This window comes from Littorina saxatilis, linkage group LG2, assembly GCF_037325665.1.
Source record: "Littorina saxatilis isolate snail1 linkage group LG2, US_GU_Lsax_2.0, whole genome shotgun sequence".
NCBI lineage: Eukaryota > Metazoa > Mollusca > Gastropoda > Littorinimorpha > Littorinidae > Littorina > Littorina saxatilis.
In genome coordinates, this window is record NC_090246.1 from 37,322,126 (window position 1) to 37,336,520 (window position 14,395).

The 14,395-nt window shown below is 40.9% G+C and overlaps 1 protein-coding gene and 1 long non-coding RNA gene across 6 annotated transcripts; one reads left to right on the forward strand and one right to left on the reverse strand.

Annotated features, from left to right (window-relative positions):
* Nucleotides 1-15: 15 nt before the first annotated feature.
* Nucleotides 16-10,709, forward strand: LOC138958906 (crossover junction endonuclease EME1-like). Of its 5 annotated transcripts, none has more exons than XM_070330236.1 (9): nt 16-322; nt 4,279-4,437; nt 5,149-5,235; nt 6,455-6,567; nt 6,879-6,999; nt 7,182-7,297; nt 7,457-7,640; nt 9,065-9,121; nt 10,584-10,709. In XM_070330236.1, exons 1-9 carry the CDS (start codon nt 185-187, stop codon nt 10,692-10,694), a joined length of 1,086 nt encoding a protein of 361 aa, XP_070186337.1. In that variant the 5' UTR covers nt 16-184; the 3' UTR covers nt 10,695-10,709. The 5 variants fall into 5 exon arrangements, with proteins under 5 accessions (XP_070186337.1, XP_070186338.1, XP_070186336.1 ...); XM_070330235.1 differs by having other exon boundaries at nt 17-322; nt 6,452-6,567; XM_070330238.1 differs by lacking the exon at nt 16-322 and adding an exon at nt 1,783-2,386 and having other exon boundaries at nt 6,452-6,567.
* Nucleotides 10,710-12,011: 1,302 nt separating this feature from the next.
* Nucleotides 12,012-14,125, reverse strand: LOC138958908 (uncharacterized). Its single transcript, XR_011453545.1, has 2 exons — nt 13,191-14,125; nt 12,012-12,499 (listed from the first exon to the last, which is right to left on the reverse strand). It is a non-coding gene; the product is annotated as an uncharacterized lncRNA (long non-coding RNA).
* Nucleotides 14,126-14,395: the final 270 nt, after the last annotated feature.

Here is a 14,395-nt window from a genome sequence, read left to right on the forward strand (position 1 = left end):
CCACAACAAGGGGAGTAACTCTCAATCGGACTGCAGGGAGAGCGCGCAAGTTGGAAACTTGACTGTCAACAAACATGAAACTTTATAAATACGGCCGCTGTTGCCTATGAGGATGTTAAATGTAAATTCATCAACATCAGTCTTGTCTTGATGACTGTGCAGTGCTGGTGACTTTCCGCATATCATGATATGCCAGCTCAGATCCCTCTATCTCAGCCTATCTTTTCACAGAATTTCACTGTCTTTGCTGCAAGACCAGACTGAGAAGTTTGAAGGGAGCTTTAGGAGAATGGCAGCAAATAAAGCAAAGAAGCAGACATCCGTGAGTATGACTTAATTTTAGCATTAAAATAATAGTAATGCAGAAGGGGTCGAAATCAACCCAAAGTTGGTGCATTTTCCTGTTTTACTTCACATAGGGCCAAACAAAAAAATAGGTGTGGTTACGGTAACATAGCCAAAAAAATAGGGTAGGTAGGTAGGCAATCACTTTTTTTTTCAACTTTTTTTTCTAATGTGTACAAATTAAACCTACTTGACAGGGAAATAAGTGTGCGACTCGGGCGCTTTCGCTTTCATTGCGTTTTTTGCACTCTTTTTTTGTTGTTTTTTTTGTTTGTTTGACAAATGTAATAAAAAGTTATAGGATCGGCCCCTAAAATTAGGGTAGGTCGGGTTACCGTAACCACACCTATTTTTTTTTTAGGCCTAGTGTAACTGTGTAAGTGTTTTTTCATGTATACAAGGAATGCGCCTGGGTGCAAATGTTGTTGGAAAACATCACACGCAATATCGTTTTTGACACAAGACTGTTACAAAACTGCTGCATTCACTCACTCACTTCAGCCTTGAGTTTCACTTTGATAATTAAGATTGAACTTGATGGACTACATGTGAGTTGTTCTTTGCTACTGGTCACAAGTGGGGGTCAGCTCAGACGGACGCATTTTTTCAATACAGTCTAGGGGAGAAACTGGTCACAAAGCACCCAGTACATGCCAGAGAGATAGGAGAATCGGCACAATCAAAGAAAATAACAAAATCATTCAATAGGTATGGAAATATTACGATTTACTGTGAAAATGCTAGCAAAAATGGCGTCCAAAAATGGGAACGCACACTTGGTGCGTATTTGAAGACTTACCTCCCGTTCTGTGTTGTTGATAATAGTCGTGTTTGTGCTGTTTTTGTTGAAATAGTATCTAATAAAACTGATGCAGTTCTTGAAATGTTGCAAATTATTGTTGTCTTTGTGAAATGCGAGAGTGTTCTGAGGCGTAATCTGCATACGGCTGATGTCCCACATAGGGTACCCCACTTCGATCAGCGTATCACTCCAAATGAGCTTCATAGCAGAAAAGCAGATACACTACCAAAACACTGCATAACAGATCTACAAGTCTGAGCCAGAATCATTGAAATTTACTTTCTGTATAAAATATTGCAATCAAATTTGTTCACGCCGTCACACAAATAACGCAGGTTACCCTCGCCTTCGATTCAAAGTAACTCCAATCTGACTGAATTACCATCGAAACGCAGATGACGAACTGATTCACCACACATTTGTGGTATTTTACACACATATTTCAACTGTGTTGTTTCGCGATAAACAGCCATAAACAAACAAATGTGGCGCCGTCATGTCGCCTCGGAAGGAATAACGCAGGTGACCAGGACTTGTTTCCGATACCTGTCTGATTAAAATCATCGTTTTTTTTCACAAATGACGGCTCTTTGGCAGATCTGGTGAGTTGGAAACTGTCTATGAATGTTTCATTTAATGTCCAGTGATGTACATTTTAGTCGGTCTCCGGTCTCTGACCGATCCAATTTCCCCAGGACCTATAGCTTTAACCCCAGCAGGACACAGGTCCGATTAACCTACAGAAGAAGTGGTCAAGGGTAGGATCGTTTTTGACAATGAAGCGGACATGCGGACTGTTCAATTTTCAAGACTGAGGAAAGCTTGTTTCGGTTTTGCCAAGCGAAAGTAAACACTGCGTGAGGAAAGCTGGTTTCGGTTTTGCCAAGCGAAAGTATGCACTGCGTGTGACCAGTTTGTTGAGTGAACGAGGCACCATATGGGATCTGATTCTTTGAATTAATTTATCCTCAAGTTGGATCAAGAAGAAAAAAAGAAAACCGAACCCATATGGTGCCTCGAGTGCATTCATTGGCTCAGCAATAAATCGTTGAGAGAGGATTCAGTGCACAGAACTTGGTGTGTACGGCTCGAAGAAACCGATTGTGTGTCAAAACCCAGGACATGATCCTGAAAGCAAAACTTGAGGGACCCGCAGAACGGTCAGATGCCTACCTGAAAAACATTGTCGACAGATGGGCAGTGAAAAAAAACCGACAACTGTTCAAATAACTTTGAAATGTGATTCAATCCTTTGAGTATCTAGTCATGACAGTCGCGGAGGGTGGAAGAATTTAGACTGAAAAATCTTTTTAAATGCGGTTTTACGAGTCGTGTTTTTGTCCTATTGAAATTGCAATCTCAGGACACTGTGTCCTATTGATTTTCAGTCTTCAGGACAATTGTCCTAAAGGCTGCTAGAAAAATGTACATCACTGATGTCAAATGCGTACATTCTTGTCGATATTGTTACCTTTGGGCTCATAAATTAAGTCAATCATCGTGTTGTCCGAAAGTGACTTTTGTCAGCATAGAACTTACTGTGCTTTGATCATGGACTGAGAAGAATCTTCCGATGACACTAGTTCATTTCACTACGCGACTGCAGATCTGCAAGGAAACTTATGGCAGGGGAAATAAGCTTAACTGAAGACGAATAAGCGGAGTAACTGTTCTTCAACGGATTGCTCTCACTGATCTAAATATTTAGATCTTGTCGTCTGCTAGTCTGCTAGTAAGTAGTCTTCGGTCGTGTGAAAGTCACATCTATTTCGACTGTGTGCATTGATCCGTGTAGTGAAATGTTGATCTTTGATGATTTGGCAACATAACTTCGCTAAATGTGCTTCGAGTGTATCTCCCCGTTAACCGCATTTGAAAACGTCTTTTAACAAGACCATGTTTCGACAGCCCAGACGGGGAGGATCCTCGATAGCTCACAGGGTATATAATGTTTTCCGCCGTTTTTTGAAGAATCCTTTCAAATTTGCTATTCCAAAAGTACCCTATGACACGACTCGAGTGGCAAAGAACATTCTCTGCAATTCCTGTCTCAGTCCGTGCAGCCGTTTCGGGTCCTATCGTCATCATACGAACATACACACAGACACACAAGAACCAGCTTTAAAAGTTAGATTATGTAGGAACCATGTGAACCAGTGATTTTTTCTTATGTACAACAGATACTACAGTATTTCTGCTTTATGAAAAGCAATATTTCAAAAACAAAACTAGAGATTTGAATTTTGACCACTTTTCCCCCTTTCTGTCACCAGTACTGAAGAACAACTCATGTACATATATACTTCTAACGGTAAGTTGCTATGATCAAGGCACTCCAGCAGGAGTTAAAACGTGTGTTACACAGCTGCATGACAGCGCAGGGATACCACGTTGTGCTGGTCAAGTGGTCATTTAATCGTTGCGTTACGCTTTGATTCCGGCAAAGCCTCTTGTCGTTATTAAAAGTAGAGTTTAATCATTGTAACTAAAGTGTCATTAAATGCCATCACTTTTTGCAATTTGGATTGCAGGTTTTTCTCAGAACAATTCTAGATATAAAAAAAAACTTCTTTATTTTTTGTGGTTGAAGCGTGATCTGAGAAAACCACCAGCACCCAATTTAGGTTGAATTAGATCGCTTCTGCAATTGTAATAGTGTAGCAAATGTAGCTAGTATCCCAGCGACGAGATTTGACAAGTAAAGTGAGATTTGGCAAGTGAAGTTGGTGATGCAAGGAAATGGCATTTTATGGGGACCTCTCACGTTGAGTCTAGGATTTGGAGGTGTTCACCAAACGAGTAATCCGGCAGCTGCACACCGCTGCCAATCAGATTGGCTGTTCACCGACAAGTGCACTGATAACTCTTTCACGAAACAAGTGTCAGGCATTCTCAAGGACATCCAAAGAAATGTACAATTCAGTAGTGACACACTTTACGTGTATGTGGTAAGCAACAAAACTGAGCCTGCAGATCATTGTGATTGTAAATTATATTATGGCAAAGGCTTTATACTTTTATAGTTTATAGATTTTCGGTTTTACCATTTTTCATTTGTATGTTTTATGCAAGTTTTTACAATGTAAATTGTGTAATACTAATAGTAATAATGATGAATTTATACTTTGTAGGTACTAGAAGCATGTGTCGACACGCAGATTATTAACACACCTGGTGTCGGCGCGAGTGTAATACAGATGTGTGAGAGCGTTGGTGTGCGGTGTACTACGCGTGATCAGCTGATTGCAGGCACAGTGACATGGCAACTCAGTTTCAATGCTACTGAAGTGGTAAGCATTAATACTGCTCTAATTGTAATATGCTGTAGAGTACTGGTAGTTTGTGTCTTAAACTGGACTGCAAATTTGATACACCAGGAATGTTGCTGGCAGTGGTACACATGTATTTTTTTCGGGAAATTTGGCAAAATAAAGGCAACAGTTTCGGAAATGTACTTCTTGGTGTCACTTTCACCCCACAACGCAGAAGTTCTGCAGCTTTGCCAGATAGCAGCAAAGTTTTTGACAATTTTCTAAAAAAAACTTCTTTATTTTTAGGGGATTTTTTAGGAGTACATTAGTGTACATCTTGAATGTGTGGATTACTTCTGTCCAAATTTAAGATTTTCCTTCAGTACCTTACCACAGGTCTACAAGTTGCATGTGTGTACAGTATGACTGTAAAACAAGACAAATCATGAAATTTTGCTTTCAGGATCATTTCTTCTTTATCTGTTTGAGTTCTTGAGCAAGTGACTTCAGTGGAATGTCCCTGTTAAGACCACCTAAATGTAGACTTCCTCCCTTTTTAATACCTTGTTTTTTTCTGTTTTGTTGTTGTTCATAAACTCTGTAAATTTATCCCCAGTTTAAGACTCCGTCTTTTTTAAGACCTGATTTTCTCAGATTTTTCTAGGTCTAACACAGGGGGTTCCACTGTACATAATTGTTGAAATTCAGCAGTGAGCAACTGCAGCAAAAATGAAACTGATCTTCTCACAGGCAGCAGCCAGGATTGAAGAGATGGATGACGTGCTGGCTATCATTCCTGTGGACCAGTTTGTTGCCATGGTAAATTCACAGGCACAGGTAAGACGCCCTCTTATTCTTCTGCGGTCCATGTTTTACCAGGTTGTGTCCGGTACCTTCTTCTTCTTCTTCTTCTTCTTCTTCTTCTTCTGCGTTTGTGGGCTGAAACTCCCCCGTACACTCGTGTTTTTTGCACGAGTGGAATTTTACGTGTATGACCGTTTTTTACCCCGCCATTTAGGCAGCCATACGCCGTTTTCGGAGGAAGCATGCTGGGTATTTTCGTGTTTCTATAATCCACCGAACTCTGACATGGATTACAGGATCTTTTTTCGTGCGCACTTGGTCTTGTGCTTGCGTGTACACACGGGGGTGTTCGGACACTGAGGAGAGTCTGCACACAAAGTTGACGCTGAGAAATAAATCTCTCGCCGAACGTGGGGACGAACTCACGCTGACAGCGGCCAACTGGATACAAATCCAGCGCGCTACCGACTGAGCTACATCCCCGCCCGTCCGGTACCTGAAAGCTACACCTGTTGGCTGTTCCGTGGAACCTCCCCTTTCAGGACCTTCCAAAATCTGAGAAAATCAGGTCTTAAAATGGGGGTACATTTTCAGAGGTTAGGCCAAAAAAAAAAAATAGGTGTGGTTACGGTAACATAGCCAAAAAAAAATAGGGTAGGCAATCACTTTTTTTTTTAAAACTTTTTTCTAATGTGTACAAATTAAACCTACTTGACAGGGAAATAAGTGTGCGACTCGGGCGATTTCGCTTTCATTGCGTTTTCTGCACTCGTTTTTTTTGTGTTTTTTTTGTTTTGACAAATGTAATAAAAAGTTATAGGGTCGGCCCCTAAAAATAGGGTAGGTCGGGTTACCGTAACCACACCTATTATTTTTTTAGGCCTTATGAAACAAAAAAAGTCAGAAAAAACAGGCCCTTAAGAGGGGGGGGGAGGGGTGTCTTAAAAGGGGGATTCCATTGCACCTCTGGCCAGGTTAAATGACGTAGAGTATCATGCGCTTGGCAGTGTTGAAGAATGTGGTTGGGATCCAGTGCCGCATTAATTAAGACATCAGTTTTGCTAACTTCATAAGATTGCATTTTACGTGAACTCCAAAAACAGGACGTTTTTGTTTGTTTTTGTTGCATCATCTTGAAACCAGGAGTAAAACTTGAATGGGAGAGAGTGTGTGTGTGTGTGTGTGTGTGTGTGTGTGTGAAATCAACTATACTGGCATACATATATATGTGTCTCCTATCTTTTTTCAGCAGTCAGTAGGGGAGACATTTGGTCAAACATTGACTGAATATGTCAGAAGCCTGCAGCACATCTACTCTGGCAAACGCCTGTCTGCGACTGTCAATGGGTTGGAAAAATACTTCAGGTGATGTTTTTTGTTAATGTTTTTATCATTCGCTTGTTTGTTTAATAAGAGGTAGGCAGTGATTACTTTTCCTGATGGATTGATAATAGTAATTATGCAGATTTGTTTTATTTGTGAATATGGAACCACTAGTTTTCCCCAGTTATTCAGATTTCCGTTCATAATGTCTGTTAATTTATCTCAACTTTAAAGACTTCCTGTTGAGGCCTGATTTTTCATACTTTTGGGGGTACATTGTATTAAAAGTGGGGTTCCACTGTATGGGCTGACGACATAAGACAGTGAGAGCATTGAATGCTATCTTTTTACAGTGACCAGAAGCTGGAGGCTAAACGTAAACACAGGGAAGAGGTCACAGGTCAAAAAGCAAAGGCTGTACGTAAAGTTCAACATGTAGATGGACCCTCCGTTTCAAGATTTCAGGTGGAAGAGGTACTGTACTAAGAAATGCTTTGTGTACCTTTATTGTAGTGTTCACAACGGTAGCAGGACCTCATAAATGGAGCGTCGGGTTTGATGCATGCAGGGGTGTCATTTTGCATTGGCAGTCAGCAATTAGCAAACAAATTTAAATCCCCCAAATCTCTGCCATTGCTTTTCCTTGTATTTTTCAGGCAATTGTGGTGACACAGTTAGAGACAGGTTGTTGTTGTCGACTGGCAGACGCCGCTCAGGAAGTGGCTGAACTGGTCAAGTGCTACACAAAGGCTGTCATGGAAAAACCAAACAAGTGTGTATCCAGCTGTGTTAGTCCTGCTTGTGTGTCGATGGTATGTCTATGTGTGTGCGAGCATGTTTGTTCCATCTTTATTTCCCCCTTGTGAGTTGATGATCGTGAATGCCACTCTTTAAAACTCTACAAATATATGTTTTCTTTCACGGCTTTCAGGAAGGACCGGTTTGACTCAGCATTTTCCTTTTTGGAGGAGGGGGGTGCAGGAGTCAAGGCAGACAAAACGGGTGCAGGCCTGCTAAAAGTGTGGAAGCTGCAACTGCAGCAGTTACATAATCTGGGCCCTGACATGGCTGCAGCAATTGCTGCCGAATTTCCCTCGCCACTTGCACTGAAACAGGTACATTTACTGAATACTTCCGTAATTACGTGTTGGAGGTTAAAAACAATTGCATGCAAGCTACTCTAAAGAAATAAATTGCAATTACTGTCAGTTTTAAAATTTAAGAGTTAAGTTGCTCTGCAGTTGTGACAGAAATTGCAATTGTTGTGAGTGTTAAAGAGTATCTGTATAGTGAGCAGTAAGAAAGGCATTAGGAGTAATGTGAGCCAGGTGTGTTTTAGAAATATCAAATGAAAGTCAGCTGGAATTGAGCTTGTGCTCATGTACAGTGGAATCCAGCTATAACGAACCTGGGTATAAAGAAATCCCTCTTTTAACAAACTGCCATTGATCTCCCGGCAGACAGCCTTCTATTTCTTACTTGACTGTTACTTTCCGGCTACATCGAACCTTTTGAACTCATTTGCATAACAAACCCCTCTTTTAACAAACACGTTTTCATCGCCCCAGAGCCGTTTTGTCTCTAAAAGTCACAAGGCTACAACGAACTGATGTCAATAATTGTCTCCAAAGACAAAAATACACAAACACAAGTGCACATCGCGTGATGAGTGAACTCTGAACAAACAGCGGGAGGTGCACGGAACAGCTACCGCCGCTGTGTTTTTGATCACTATTCCAATCAGCTGCTGAGCTATAAGTGTGCTGAGCTATGACTGCCACAGAAGCACGTGTTGCTGCCAATACCCTACGTCACTACTTGCAGGCAAAGTGCAGCGATGTCTGTGACTTGGATATGATCTCCAAATTGGAGTGTACAGTGGAGAAGTGTGCCAGCAGCGTAACTTATATTTGCAACTTTCACCGTTCATGGCTTTCGTGTTTGTGCGAGGATTTACGAAGGAGCGGAAGCACTAATCACATGACGTCATCAATACTTGTGCTTTCGAGTAACAAGAGTTACCTCTCTTGCACTGAAATTGTTGCATCGATTTCGTCGAAAATCCGGCTCTCAACACAAATATAAGGGTGCATGTAGCATGAATCAGGCTTACTTTTCACAGGCAGGTCCAATACTTCACTTTGAAGATAGATTTAGTTAGTCTAGATGGGGTTTTCAGGGGTTTTCGGAGGTTTTTTTGACGGACACGGAGATTGATCAGAATGTACATGTACATGCTTTTACACAACTTTTTAAATTTTACTTCTAAAATTGTGACAGTAAAGTGAACATTTGAACTATGCCTCTCTCTATGGATTATATTATGAAGCTGTTGAAAACATGCAGATATTGTACTCTCCAAGGAAAGATCGATGGGACAATCATTTGAAGGTGAGTGGGAAAACTTGTCTTAAGGCCATTTAGGGTTGAAAACTGTACAGCGAATTGCTGATATAACAAACTAAAATGTATCTCCCTTGAGATTCGTTGTACCCGGACTCCACTGTACTCATCTTTGGTGTTTGCTTCATATCTACAGGCTTATTCCAACTACCCAAACCCGGCTGACGCATGGAAAGTCACTGAAAATATTGTGGTAAGTTGCTGCATGTGTGTTTGTGTTGCTCAGTCCTATTGTTCCAGCTTGTCGTCTGTCATATGAGCGTTGATGCGTTGAGCTGTCGTTATGCGCCATACATGGCCCAGCTCATCCGGCTTCAGCGTGTTTTTATATCGGAGTGGTCCTTCTCCTAGACTGGTGGCTTTACAGGGCTGTCGAGTCCAGTCTACCCGGCTATTTGGCCATAGCTGGCTGGTTTGTTTATCTGAGGTGACCTTCCCCAGGGCTAGAACTTAAGATGCGGCTCTTGATCGCATGATGCTCCCGTCATTGGAGACCTGGGGTATTTCTTGAGTGTAACAGTGCCACCTGTTACCCCGCCCCATCCTGTTGGAAGCACCGCCAGTTGGTCCGCGACTGCTTATTCGTCCTGGCAAGCCTGGCTTATTTCGCAGCTAACCTCCATATCTGAAGGCCATCTCACTATCCGCCACCTGTGAACGCGCCTGGTTGGGGGTGGTCGCCCCTACTGTCCCAGGGTTCCAGCTTGATAGTGCCTTCACAGCTACCTGGACTGGTCCAGCATTGATCTCTTCGCCTCTCCCCAGGGGAATGGTCCTTAACTCCGCTTTGTATATTTCCAGGCTGGAAAAGATGTGGTTCAATATTCAAAAGGGAGCACAAATTACACAAATCTGCATAATTACTAATATCAACCCATCCAGAAAATTAATCACTGCCTACCTCTTACTATGCAAACAAGTAAATTTATGATAATAACAATAAAAGTCAACTAAAGTATTTTTCACCATTCCGATTTTTCTCCCAGGAAGACATTTGCAGACTTTAGAACCCATACGATTTTGCCGTATTTTGTACACATGATTGTACGGTCAGAGGAAAACAAATACGACGAGAACAAATCCTGATCTACTTTTTTTTTATAAGCGCATCCCAAAGCCAATCCAGTATTTGGACACATGATCTCAGTTTTTGTCAGTAAGCATTTAAAGAAGAATTTGTCTGAAATGTATTGGTAAACTTAATTAACGGTGCGACGGATGTTTGTGAATCATGGATCCAGGATGTTCAAATGCTGCGTGGAGTACGCAAATTTTTCTGAAAATACAAGTTTGTTTGAGAATACTCCAAGTACAAAACAGGGATTTCCAGGTCAGCATTTGATTTTCTTAGACAGCCACAGACCCAAGCACAAGTTCTCCAGCCTGCATTCTTGTCTAAGTAATGCTGGCCTTTTCCTGTGAGGCTGTGTGTGTTTGTTTGCTATGTCGTCGCTGTAATTCACAAACCTATTTTCCATTTTTGTGTGGATTTCAAAGCCCCAGCTAAAGGATTTTTGTTAGTGGAAATCATCACTAAAAGGTAGGCATAAGCTTTGTTCTGTTTTAGCATTTCAATAGAAAGGGAGATTTGAGTATCCCATGTTTGTTTACATTTGTATTATGAAGCAATGCATGTTTTTATTGGTTGTTTTCAGGTTCGAAGAGGAGCAGGTGCATTAGAAACAGGAAGAAGAGTGGGCCAACAACTCTCAAGGCGAATCCATACTTTAATGACTTCCACTGATTCCAACCAAATTGTCAAATAAATCATTACACAGTCATTCTCTACTTCAGTACCATTGAAATGGTAAAGATGTATGTGTGAATTGTGCAAGTTTGTATGTGAAAGACATACTGTACCTTAAACTAGTTAAAGGCACAGTAAGCCTCCCGTAAACCATCACTGAGCTCCCAGAGCCTCTACATCCAGTGCAAGCATACTTCCATTTGAACGCTCACCGAACGGGGACATCCTGGCTGCTTTCTGTCGAGAGTGAGACATTTTCAAAGAATTTATTTTCGTTTACTATGCGAACAGACAATCAGGCGTTTTGGTGCTAGACCTAACTTTTAAAATCTAAATAATAAATTGACAGCTTGTTACACAAACATTCTTAAATCGCAAAAGAATTCTTTTTTCATCAAGACAAGATCAGTACAATTCGAAGTTTTGAAAATTTGAAAAAAGAAAAGCCCAGAAACGTGTCACTCGGAACGTCTTTCTCGTAGCAGATGACGCTTGTGCCTAGCGCCTGTTCCTCTGAACAGTCAAAAGCCATCACTCGAGTTCGTGTGAATCGCAGCCGTTTGTTGCGTTTAGATTTAGAGGTACATAATAACGTGCTATTGCAGATATCATTAAGCTTACAGCGAGTCGTGTTGAAATCACAAACTGACGACTACATTGTGAAAAAAAAGGAAACTGGATCACACGGGTTCACGATGGCTCAGGGGTAAGATAAACCATGCTGATTGATCGACAAGAAGAAGATAAACCATGCAAAAATAAATTCTTTGAAAATTGCTTGCTCTTTACGGAGGGCACCTAGGATATATTGTTCTCAAGCGGTGAGTGTTTAAATGAAAAGGTGTTTGTACTGTGTGTAAAAGCCTGACAGTATCTGTGATGGTTTACGGGAGGCTCACTGTGCCTTTAAGGGGAGGCACTGGTGTTAAAAGTGATTTTTTTTGTTTCATAACTCTTGGGTCAACAATTGTTTTAGAATTTAAGTACTCAGTCTATCTCCTGAGAAAATGGAAAAAAAATAAAAATTGGACCATCGGTTGCCATGGTAGCAATCCAAGATGGCCACCAAACTGCCCCTTTTTAAAACCCTAAGGCTTTTTTAAAACTGCATGAAATTTAGTTTTGATGCTTGTTATTCATACTTCAGCACAATGCCGAGAAACTGATTGAGGCTTTTTTTGATATCTCAAGTCATTTAAAAAATATCAATGATGAAAGTGAGTGATGTTGAATTTCATGAAAAAACGTCCCCAAAAAGGGTATAACTTCTCAAGAAATTTTTTTTTCAACAAATCCCTCAATCAGTTTCTGCAAAATAACACACTCAAGATGTACGCAAAGTTTCAACAACGCAAGTTTATTAGAAAAAAAGCCTTAGGCTTTTGAAGTGACAAAAAAGTAGTTTTGAGAAAATGCACAAAACATGAAGAAAATGATTTTTTTTCACACAAACGTTTACGAAACATGTAACAAAACAACACTGACAAAACAACAAGTCTTGCTGAGTTCCACAAGAAAAACGGAAACTAAATTCAACAAAATGTTAAAAAAAAACAGCCAGTGTTCTGCAAGCACCAAGGAACCTGTTCCAAGGTCACAATGATCAACTCTCATCCGTTATGTGCACGCTGCATAAATTATGCCCATCCATAATTCCCAAATTGTTACCAGTGAAGCCTCTTATCTTGGACCTCTTTTGGACTTGCTTTGATTTATAACAGTGTCCTTTACTTTTTATACTACGATATTAGGGTTGACTTCTGTGAATTGCCATGCAGTGCCATGGGTACTTTGGAAGCTCCTCTCCAGCTTCCACCTCACCATCTGTAGAGAACATAAATTCAAAATTAATAATATGATATGTCTATTACAAACTCAATACGGCTATTCACATTTTCCCAACAATGACACCCCCCCCCCCTCCTACACACACATTTGAAAAACAGGTATTGTAATATGTGATAACACGTTATTTTGGCGCATGCTTATGTCAGTGCTAATAGTCAAGCAGTGAACAAAAAGATGTTGAAAAATCATGTGAACGGTGCTAAGGCAGTGCTGGTCTGGTCTACAGCTATTGCACATACTTCATGCGAGCGGCCCTCGCTTCGCATCTCTGTATGTATGTCTCTGACTGCATGCAGAAACCATATGGTCTGCATGGGAAGTATGACCACAAGCAATGTTCACTCACTGGTCCATGTGAATGCATGTTTGTTTGTGCCACAAGAAAACTTTGATCACAGGAGGAAGCTATAAGTAATATGCTCAAGAAAATAAACGAGGAAAGAACAGATGTTTTGCCCCAACAGGACAAACCTTGTGACAACCAAGCTTCACAGTAGCCGCACATTACTGACTTTGCATCCTATTCAGTTTCTTTGCATCAGGGTGTTGTAAGATTCTCTTCTTCAGCAGTCACACACATGAACACACAGAGCCAGAGCCGCAAACATAACCAAACACATGTATAAACTTCTACATTTCTGTCAAAAAAAGAAGAAAAAATGCATACCTACTACAAGCTTTATCAGCTGCTTGGAATCTTTACTGCTCTGCTTGGGCTAGTATTCAGCTGCAGCAGATTTCCCAGGAGATGCATGGTGTTGCACCATGGCTGAACAAAGTCATTTTTGTATTGATTGTTCTTTTTTTAAGCAGTTTATTTGCTTTTTTCCCGAAAAAAGATATAGGGTCTGCCTTTTCGTTGCCATAAATGGCGAACTCCGTGTTGTCCTTACTGCCGTACACATTCCGCTCCGCAACTCTAAAATAAGTCGTGGTTCAAAACACACATGGAAACGTGCTTCAAACGTACACCACCGATGGTGATTTCTTGCTCCAACCCAGCTGTTGCAAGGGAAGCAGCATAGTTTCCAGCCAATTTTCATTCTGGACGAAGTTGAATGCACAAACTTGATCTTCCGATTCGTTCGTAGCAATAGCAGACGACACTATCGACTCGCACTTTCTTTTTAAACTTCTGTCACGCCAGCCTCTGCAACTGGTTTGATTTTACCCAATAATCATCCTTTGCGTGTCTAGCACTGAAATCGGGGTAAAACGTGTGATAAACTGAAGATTCCACAAAGATATCCAAGGAAAATCGCAGCTGTAGATGTTTCACATCGCCTTTGGCAAGATCTGGCGGAAATTGAAGAATATTGCATTCTGGGAAGGCCGAATCGAACCGAACGAGACCGAGCATAAACGAAGTTTAATATCCGCGATTCGATTGGTCAGTAGCGAAAATTGTTCATACGGAATTTCCCGGAATCTTCATCGGTTCTCTTCGGCTCTTTGGAATGTCTTCTTGTTGCTGTTACTAACGGCGCGAAACCAGTAAACGGAAATTCCCGTTGTCCGCGGTATGAACTAATCCTAGCAAAGAAAAGACAACTCATTCCAGTCATGCAAACGTGACTACCGTTCACGATTTGTTTGACTCAGTCACCACTCAAACATACGCATTTTTTTGCTGTTTTGTGTGTTTTCAATACACAATTGCATACACATACATTGTTCATTTAGCCGTTTTGACCGTTTATGATTAATTCTGATCTAAAATCAGTACATCAGAGTAACCAGAAGAGGTTCAAAATCCAGAATCAGAAAGAAAACGGAAATGACCAGGGAACAAAAAAATCACTTTTTTCACTGTGGTGTCTGCCCTTAACGGAGATTATATAAGCTGCTTTCATTCCCACTTCACTCCTTTCA